This window comes from Cyprinodon variegatus, unplaced genomic scaffold (assembly GCF_000732505.1).
Source record: "Cyprinodon variegatus isolate N-32 unplaced genomic scaffold, C_variegatus-1.0 Scaffold553, whole genome shotgun sequence".
NCBI classification, from domain to species: Eukaryota; Metazoa; Chordata; class Actinopteri; order Cyprinodontiformes; family Cyprinodontidae; genus Cyprinodon; species Cyprinodon variegatus.
Genome location: NW_015151006.1, coordinates 301,845 through 311,865, shown reverse-complemented (window position 1 = coordinate 311,865; position 10,021 = coordinate 301,845). Strand labels below are relative to the sequence as shown.

Sequence of the window (10,021 nt, the reverse complement as noted above, 5' to 3'; positions counted from 1 at the left end):
GTTGTCACCAATAAATAGCCTCATGAGTCTGTCTGTCCCACAAAAGTATTGTAGTAAAAGATGGTCACCAACAACAAAATGTAAAAGACTGTCATCTCCAAGAAATGGTTCTGATAAGAGATGTTCACCACCAAGAGCAAATGATGACAAACAGTTGTCGCCCACAAGAAGCTGTGAGAGATGGAGATCTCCCAAGACTGATGACAAACAGGGGATGCCACAAAAGAACCACAGACCACAATCATTACCAAGACGAGATGAGGAACAATCATTGCCTAAGAAGGGAGATGAAGAAATTTCATTGGTTATTAGAAAGCGCAAAAGAAGTGCATCCCTTGAAGAAGAACTATATTCTCAGAAAAAGAAGTCTGGCAGTATTCAGATTCTGAAAAAGCAGCTGCTGGATGATTCAGGTTTGATCTGGGAAATTTTCTGAATGTCTTTTTTTTTCTCTAAACATTACATACAGTGAGGAAAATGAATATTTGAACACCTGAGAAAATCAATGTTGATATTTGGTACAGTAGCCTTTGTTTGCCATTCCAGAGGTCAAACATTTCCATTAGTTTTTCATCGGGTTTGCACACACTGCAGGAGGGATTTTGGCCCACTCCTCCACACAGATCTTCTCTAGATCAGTCAGGTTTCTGGGCTATCACTGAGAAACATCGAGTTTTAGCTCCCTCTAAAGAGTCTCTACTGGGTTTAGGTCTGGAGACTGGCTAGACCAAGTGATAACCTTGACATGCTTCTTAGAGAGCCCCTCCTTGTTTATCCTGGTTGTTTGCTTTGGGTCATTGTCATGTTGGCAGACCCAGCCTCCACCTATCTTCATTGCTCTAACTAAGGGGGGGAGGTTGTTCCACAAAACCTTGCAATACATGGCCCCGGTCATCCTCTCCTTAATACAGTGCAGTTGCCCTGTCCTATGTACAGAAAAGCACCCCCAAAGCATGATGCTACCACCCCATGCTTCACAGTAGGAATGGTGCTCTTTGGATGGTACTCAACAATTTTCTTGATTTCATGATTTCAAACCATGAAGTCTTAGTGTATTACAGTAACCTTGGAAACAGTGGTCCAAGCTCTTTTCAGGCCATTGACCAGCTCCTCTTGTGTAGTTCTTGGCTGATTTATCACCTTTTTCAGGATTATTGATACCCCACGAGGTGTGTCCTTGCATGGAGCCCCAGTCAGAGGAAGAGTGACCGTCAAGTTTGGCTTCTTCCATTTTCTAATGATTGCTCCAACAGTGGACCTTTTTTTCCACCAAGCTGCTTGGCGATTTCCCCGTAGCCTTTTCCATCCTTGTGGAGGTGTACAATTTAGTCTGTAGTGTCTTGGGACAGCTCTTTGGTCTTGGCAATGTAAGTAGTTGGATTCTGACTCATTGAATGGGGTGGACAGGTGTCTTTATGCCGCTAATGACCTCAAACAGGTGCATCTAATTAAAGATAACTAATGGAGTGGCGCTGGACATTTTGAAGGCAGACTAACAGGTCTTTGAGTTTCATAATACAATTACTTTAAAAATCATATATTGTGATTTCTGGATTTTTTTTTTTTTAGATTATGTCTCTCAGAGTAGAAATGCACCTACGATGACAATTTCAGACCCCTCTATGATTTCTAAGTGGGAGAACTTGCAAAATGGCAGGGTGTTCAAATACTTATTTTCCTCACTGTATGTGTCAGTAACTTTTTATTTTGTGGAATGTCTGTATGTTGTGCTAATAATTTACTCCTATTTATTATCTTTTAGCTGTCCAATCGTTGTCAAGACAGTCCAACATTGAAGAAGTTGTAAATTTGGTGGTTCCTGCCTTACTGGCAAAACTAGCCGAAAACGAGGATTCGTCAACGAAGTCTTCATTACCCTCACAGGACAAAAAAGTCAGAAAAGTTCTAAAAAAATTGTCTAGTAGAAGCACTTCGTCATCTTCTTCTAAACAGGCAAAATCTTCTATAAGACCCAAGGTTGGTATGCATTTTGCGTTTAACTTTCAGTTTCTACGGTATATTGCAAAACCCAGAAACCTTGTTTCTAGGTTTTGCAGTGGGGAGTGGTGGCTTAGTGGTTAGAGCAGGGGTCGGCAATTCCAGTTCCTTAGGGCCGGTATCCTGCAACTTTTAGATGTGCCTTTGGTTCAACAAATGTGAATCAAATAAATAGATTGAGAGGACTCTGGAGGAACTGACTGCATACTGAGAAGGTAACAGCTATTTGAATCAGGTGTGTTGGACCAAGGATGGATCTAAAAGTTGCAGGATATCGGCCCCCAGGAACTGGAATTGCCCACCCCTGGGTTAGACCATAGAGCCTCGAATTCTGAGGTTGTGAGTTCGAAACCCACTACCACTCAAGGTCCCTGATCAAAGACTCTTAGCCCCACACTGCTCCCGGGCGCCGCATACGGCAGCCCACTGCTAATTTAAGGGGATTGTTTAAAAGAGAGGGTGAATTTCGTTGAGCATGCTTGTGAGAGTGTAATGACAATAAAACGCTGGGGGGAAAAAACAAACTTCGAAGCCCTACTAGACTGCTAAAATGTTAGCTGTAATGTAGATCTTTTAAACTTAAGGAGCAGAGATTTGGTTTTGCCTGTTTCTATTATCTCAGATTATTACTCCATTTTCCATCCATCCATTTTCTTCTGCTTTATCACGGGCCGGGTCGCGTGGCAGCAGTCTAAGCAGAGATGCCCCGACTTCCCGATCCACAAACACCTCCTTTACTTTATTTTCTCGTTTTAAAAATTGAGCAAACCTAATTTCAGTCTAGTATCACAACCAAAAAAAAAAATGCTGGTTACCATGAAAAGGAGTTGTGCTTAAAGTCCTTCTCTGAATAAGTTATCCGTATAAAATTGATAAAATAGATTCAGCATCATGAAGTGATGGAGAGAGGTTCAGCTGTTGTGATAATAAACAAAAACTGATGCCACCTTTGCACAACTTGTTTAGAATTAGCAGCAATTAAGGAAAAAAGTGTATTAGCACACATGGAGAGAATGAATTCTTGATTAAGATGAAGATTTATTGTAGAATTTCAGTGTCCTTTTCCAGAAAAAAGGACAAGGACAATGAAATTCTACAATACATAAAATGAAAATAAAAGCTTGTATGTTAAAAATTACTGGATCCATTTCACTCAACCTGTGATTGGCTTCCAGTTGGCTCCTTTGGTTATTTTTGAAAGTCATATGTTTCGTTTCATCTTCTGTCAAAAGTGGACTAGATCTGTATAACTGGCAGATGATAGAGGTGGGCGGTTCCTCATGCCACAGCAGAAAAGAGCTGGTAGGAAGTATAGCTTTGACTAGAAAGGCTTTTATTTATGATGAAACAAAGAATACAAAGAGGGGTAAGAGGGCAATGTGCTTTGTTTCAGGCAAACTTTCAGATATAGCAGGACACTGACCTTGAACAACTTTGACACCACTGTATTTGCTAGAGAAGGAAGGGAAAAAAAACTTGCGCTGTAATTCAGTGCATTTGTTTGTATATTTACATACAACAATTTTATGCTTTGTAAAAATGTTAAAAAAAAAAATCATCACTAATCCGAACCATTTACTTTACAATGTTTTTTTTTTATCCAGGATGTCACTTCAAAGAAGGTCCTCTACAAAACTACAGAAACGCTGAAAAAACATTGTAAAATGTAAGTTGCTTTTTTTGTATCATACAGATAAAATCTTAAAATTTTTTTCTTCTCTTCACTTCACATAGTGTTGAAGTATTCAGTAACACTGGGGCTGTGTCCAAACGTCCGCCCTAACCCCTAAATCCCTAAATCACAGTATAGAGTGGGGACTATACTGTGGACTTTATAGTGAATTTAGTTAACTGACCGGTTACTGTCAGGTAGCGACAGCCTGTCACTACCAATCTGTACTGGAAGCACAATCTTTAACATCGGCTCATTTACGCATGTTGAAGCAGATATTTATCCAAGTCGCCACAAAAATGTAATCATGGTACTAAAAGTACTTATTTCATTCCTTAAATCACTAAAGAATTCTAATACAAATCTTTAAAAAAATGTTATGACTTCTGAGACGATTCAATGCTTTTTACATTTTCTCAGTTAAACAGCTTATCTGAAGTCAACATCGGACATGCTCAGAGTAGTCTGGCAAAATATAAGATAAACATGGTTTACATGTTTCTTTTTTTTTTAGTTATTTCAAACTCAACTCAACTTTATTGTTAAATGTGCTACATGGTAAACATACAACACAGATGAAATTGCAGTCCTCTCAACCCCACGGTGCATAATAGAATATATCTTTCCTTTTCACTATATATCATATGGTTAAAATCGATGGTGACCCGGATGCATACGGATCTTGGTTCCAGGACAGATCGGGTCGCTGTGACCACAAATCCCATGATGCTTGGCGAGGATTATCCCTTAATGCATTCTTAACAAAGATGGCTCCCTATATACATTTTGGACAAAGAAGAAAGGTGGTTTGAGAGGGGCGTGAATGAAGCCATCTATGTTAAGAAATAAAACCAACCCTAAACAGATTTCCGCTTTTCAAAATTCTACAATGCAACCCCCCAACACCATAGAGTGCACCAAAACACCTTGCCTGTTCAGCCACGCCAACAGTTCCCTGTAACGACCCCTTTCAGAGACATAGACCAGTATCGGGTATTACAGGCTATAAAATGAACTCAAACAGCCCCCATTCCTAAGGGGTGGAACCATTGGTCCTGTTCAATATGCATATTTTCCAAGCCAAAACAAGTCTTTGGTTTTGGTCCATTCTATAAAGCCTCAAATGCAATGCTATTTCTGACATTTTGAATTGAAAACATTTCCTGGATGGGAAGCAACGCATCTTCAGACTTGGAAACAAAGTCCAGTGGATTGTTTTTTTTGTGTGACTTTTTTAGGATGACTATAACCTGGATGACTGAGAATCTTCACCAGCATTAGGGTGGACTTTTGGACACAGACTTGGTTACAGTTAACTTGAAAACTCTGATTGAGAAAACCACTGTCTTATTCCTGGTCTGCAAACACCCATCTTTTTATTCCACTTACCTTGCATTTGAAACTTTTGAGAATCTATAATATTTTCTAAAATATTTTAAACTAATTTTGAAGAAGAGGCATTAAAAGTTACAAAAACGGGTTCTAAGCTTTTCACAGAAATATTGTAGGGGGCTCTTAAATTTGCCAAGTTTCACTTGTTCTTGGTTTCTCATATTAAAATAGTTACTTTAGATCACACACTTTGGTTGATATGTTCTGGTAAATTGTTTTAAAGTTTCCCAAATGTGGTTGTGATTGCCTCTTTGTGTGTAATGAACTTCATATTGTTTTTTTTTTTTTTTTGTAGGGGGAGCTGTGGGATTAGTTACATCACCATAATATAATTTCTAAATTCGGTGCACGGATAAGAAAACAAGAAACAAAATCCTTTGTTTTTCTGCTTTCTTGATGACTTTTGTTTCTCCAACAGGAAATCCGGTGCTACCAAAGAACTTGGTTTTTGCGAGAATCTGGATAATCTTCCAATTAAAAAACTTTTATCACTTCATCAAAAACTTGTGAGAAAAGCAAAACAATTGTCTTACAAAGGTAAAACTACCTTCAGGTCCAAAGCCTACTCTGTAGAAAAACAGACTTTGAAGTCAGTTGTATTTAAAACAGAACCCTTACAGCCATCTGGGAAGAACAGAATTCAAGAAAAGTTGCCTCACACTGGACAATCAAACCATAAACCGAGACTAGTTTCCAGAAAAAATCAAGATTTGGAAGCTACAGTTAGAGAAAAGCCCAGGGTGAAAGGGGTAGCAAGGATTATTGTTGTTGAATCAAAGAATGGAAAGAGACTTGTCAAAAAAGTAAAGGCCAATGCTTCAAACCCATCTGCAGAAAAATATTCTGGACATTCAAGGTCTAAAGTTGAAGATTCTTTGGGTGAAAAATGGCATGTATCAAATTCTACTCAGCCGGATCCAAAAGAGACTAAGCCACTGTTCAATAGTAAACTTGTGATGACCTCGCATCAACCTCAAATTGAAGAGACCGTCATCAAAATGGAAGAAACATTTGTTAAAGCCTCACCAAAAGTCCAACCAGGAAAAGTATCAGATTCCAAGAAGTCCAAAAGTCTTCAATCAACAACCAGAAAGAAGACTTTCAAAGAAATTAAAGACTCTCAGGTTGTGGTTAAAGGTACTACCAAGGTTGGAAAGCAGTTACAGAAAACGGTTACTATATCAAATAAGAAAATTCTAACAAAAGCAAAGATGAATGGTTCAAAAACTGTTCTACCTAAAAATCTGGATAAAACTTTCAGGTGTTCTGAGGTAGCTAAGCAAATAAAAATAGAAGATTCTTGGGGAGACCAATGGCCTATATCAAATACTTCACAGTCTGGACACAAAGAGACGAAGCCACTGGACAGTAAAGTGAAGGCCACATCTGATACACCTCCAGCCAAAGAATTGATTGTCAAAACTCAGGACATCTCAGTCAAAGCACTACCTCACATCGGGCCAAGAACGGGTCCAAATCCACTTAGCCAGAAGTCCAAAAGTCCTGAAAAGAATCTTGATTTTGACGAAATATTAGAAAAACCAGTATCTGATGAAAACATAGGCAAGGAAAGGCTCCCAGAATCAACTGTCCGTGTTTCAAAAACATCTGCATCCACATTGCCAGTGACTGAAACCTGCCTGGATGAGTCTGAGACTTCAAAATCTGGGATGCAACACAGATGCAACACACATGGAAGTCAGTCATTAAGCAGCAAAGAAAAAGAAGAAACTTCATCTCAGATCATTAATGCATCATTGGAGTTGACATTGCAAGAAAACCTTCCTGAGGGATATGGAAGTTTAGAAAAGGCGAACTCTAAAATAAAGGTGGAAGGGCCTTCCGTCATTATGGAAGATAATGTTCACACGGTGAAGGCAAACGATCTAGCAGTTGAAATAAGCAAGCAGACAGAACCTAATGTAAAAGAAATAAAAAAAAATTATAAGGCACAGTCTGGAAATATTGCAGCGGACGTGCCCACCAGTATACCTGTTCTTGAGACCAAGACAAATGAAGCTACTGGCACCAATGCTTCTTCCGGTGATGGTGCCCAACGAGTGACCATTCCTGATAAGCTGATTGATTCAACTCAGACTCAACAGATGACGGTACCAACTCCAAGAACCTCTGTCAAAGCTGGGTCACAGGTCCAAGCAAAAACTGTCACAAACCCAGACTTTGCAGATCTAAACTCCACAAATGGGAAACAGCTGCAAGAACAAATAAAGTCTTCAGGAAGCTCTGTTGATGCATCTGTGGTGGCGCTGCAGGAAATTGGATGGCAGGAGAAAAATATGGCTCTAACAGGTATGTTGGAGATGACTTATCTATATAAATTCTAAATACTATATTTTCTAGCAGAAGAAAGACATATATTTAACTTAATCAGTCACATTTGAGTACTTAAATTTAATATTGACTCTTTGTGGTCTAGCATCTTTGTAAAAGATTACCAATGTACCTGAGATATGGCATCCCTGAAAGGTGGATGCACATTTTAAAGTAAAGTAATAGACAAGAATTCTTTAAAAAGAACATTGGAAGACAGTATGCAAAAAAGGAATACCGGTAGTTGCCTTTTTAAGTCTTCAATTTTTTAAGTTTAGAGTTGGAGATTTCAAGTGGATTTTTTGTTTTTGTTTTTGTAGCTAGAATAATTTATCAATCTAAAATCAAAGTTTGGCTTTTTTAAGGTACCTAGTTTTTACTGAGGAAAAAAAATCAATTCTCAGCCTCAAGAACAGGATTTGAGTCGGTCCTTGATTGAAATTGCTTAACACAAAATCAGTTGATCCATTTTGATATATAATTATGTTGCTGGTACCCCCATGACCTTGGGGATGCACGTCTTGGATACCCCTTCCTCAAAAGATTTTAAAGGGAAAAAACCCCCCAAAACATGCAGATCTATGTATTTTTTTCTAGATTAAATCACCACAAAAAAAATTACATTTATTTGTTTTTGTTGTTGATGTCATCAGTGTTTTGTTTTTCTTCCTCTGAAGATGCTGGTATGTCTCAGACCCAGAAAAACCAGCCACTAAACCCCGTGTGTACCATACCAGTGTTGGTGAGCAAGGCCAGCTCTCCCATAATCAGTACGAACTGTAAAAAACCTGAGACTCCAAACCACTTTGATTCATTGACTGTTGGTGAAAGGATAGCAAATTACCTGAATATAACAAGCTTTGGTAAGAAGACTTAATATTTTCTGAAATAATGGACAGTTGTTTTAGACCTTAACATTTTGTCTTTGCACCAACTTGCGTAGATTGTGTCCCTGCAACAAGCATCCTGTCATCTCAAGTAAGATTTTATTCTTTTCTCAATTTCTTCACTCATGGCTAGTAGATTGCCCTCTGAAAAAAATCATCCAGTAGACTTTATATATGTAATTTGTTGTGTAAAAGCGAAGGGTCTTCAATTGTGTCTGTTTACTAGTAATAATCAACAGAGACTGTTATCCTGGGTTTTAAAGCATCTCTAAAGATTACAACTAGCTTCAGGCGTTGCCTTCTCATGATTAATAAAAGGCTCTTTAGTTTCATTTCATGCTTTCTTGCAGGTTAATATTTTTATTTTTCTTTCAGGCTTGCATTCTTGACTCCACTCTGCTGTTGATAACAAACCTTCCAATGCACCAGCACAGCTCCTACAAGGAGAAGGAACTTGCAGATCTGCTGTGCAAATTTAAATTTCAGTATTTGGCCAACAACATTTACGTAATTCCTCAGACCGGAATGGTAAGTTTTGGAATGTTTTTTTTGTTTGTTTTTTAATCAATTGCTTCTGCATTTTCTGACTGCTATGCTAAGCTAGAAAACCCATGAATGGATGAACTTTGCCTCATAGGTGTGTTATACCTCCCCTCTATACCAAATCAAGCCAGTCTTTACTTCTGACAGTAGCTGACTCATGTTGAGCGACCACCTGCACAATTACAATGAGGAAAATAAGTATCTGAATACTCTATTTTGCAAGTTCTCCCACTTAGAAATTATGGAGGGGTCTGAAATTGTCATTGTAGATTAATGTCGACAATAAGAGAGAAAAAACCTTTAAAAAAAAAAAATCCAGAAAACACAATATTGGATTTTTTTTTAAACTATTTATTTGTATGACACAGCTGCAAATAAGTATTTGAACACCTGTCTATCAGCTAGACTTCTGACCCTCAAAGACCTGTTAGTCTGCCTTCAACATGTCCACCTCCACTCCATTAATGATCCTAAATTAGATGCACTTGTTTGATGTTGTTTTTACCAAACAGCTTGGTAAAAAAAAAAGAAATGAAAAAAAAAAGTCCACTGTTGGAGAAATCATTAGAAAATGGAAGTAGCTAAACATGACTGTCAGTCTCCCTCGGACTGGAGCTCCATCATTGATTTCTATTTATTCACTGGATTGCTGATTGCCCGTTGGCCTGCCATTCTGGTACTACCTAGGTATACCTGTCGCAATTTAAACAGTACTTCTATACAGCATCAAACAATTATGGTTTTCTCATTTTCAGGGAGGCTTAAGACTTTTAAAATAAAGATAAATTCATCACTTTGACACACTTGCCGTTTCATAGCATCAGTAGATTACTGTTACTAATAATACACAAAAATAAGCGCATTGCATACTCTTTATGAAGTCTATGGAGTCTATAAATCATTTAATATGACATAATATACAAATCCATTACAACAAAGATAATAGGTTAATTGAGCATAATAATACAGATGTAGCAAAAGTGAGTCACATCCAGGTTAGGTGTCTCCTCCCCCTGGTGTGGACTAGCTTTCACTGCTGGAGTGCTGTTTAGTGCCTCAAACCTTCCAAAGAAGTTGTTTAGTTAATTTAGGAAGTCAGTGTTTGTTGCATCTATCTGGGGGGGTGTTGTAGTCTGTGATCATCTGAATGCCTTTCCACATCCTCCTGGTGTTGCTGTCATCGTGGAAAAGATCCTGG

General features: G+C 38.3%; 1 protein-coding gene across 1 annotated transcript in view; it reads left to right on the top strand.

Annotated features, from left to right (window-relative positions):
- Nucleotides 1–6: 6 nt before the first annotated feature.
- The window catches only part of LOC107095508, a 15,609-nt gene continuing 5,594 nt past the window's right edge, over nt 7–10,021 (top strand). The window contains exons 1-7 of the mRNA XM_015391638.1: nt 7–413; nt 1,763–1,977; nt 3,603–3,664; nt 5,481–7,372; nt 8,071–8,256; nt 8,337–8,371; nt 8,656–8,808. Of these exons, the coding sequence (XP_015247124.1) occupies nt 23–413; nt 1,763–1,977; nt 3,603–3,664; nt 5,481–7,372; nt 8,071–8,256; nt 8,337–8,371; nt 8,656–8,808 (2,934 nt within the window). The 5' untranslated portion in view covers nt 7–22. The remainder of the gene's footprint in view (nt 414–1,762; nt 1,978–3,602; nt 3,665–5,480; nt 7,373–8,070; nt 8,257–8,336; nt 8,372–8,655; nt 8,809–10,021) is intronic.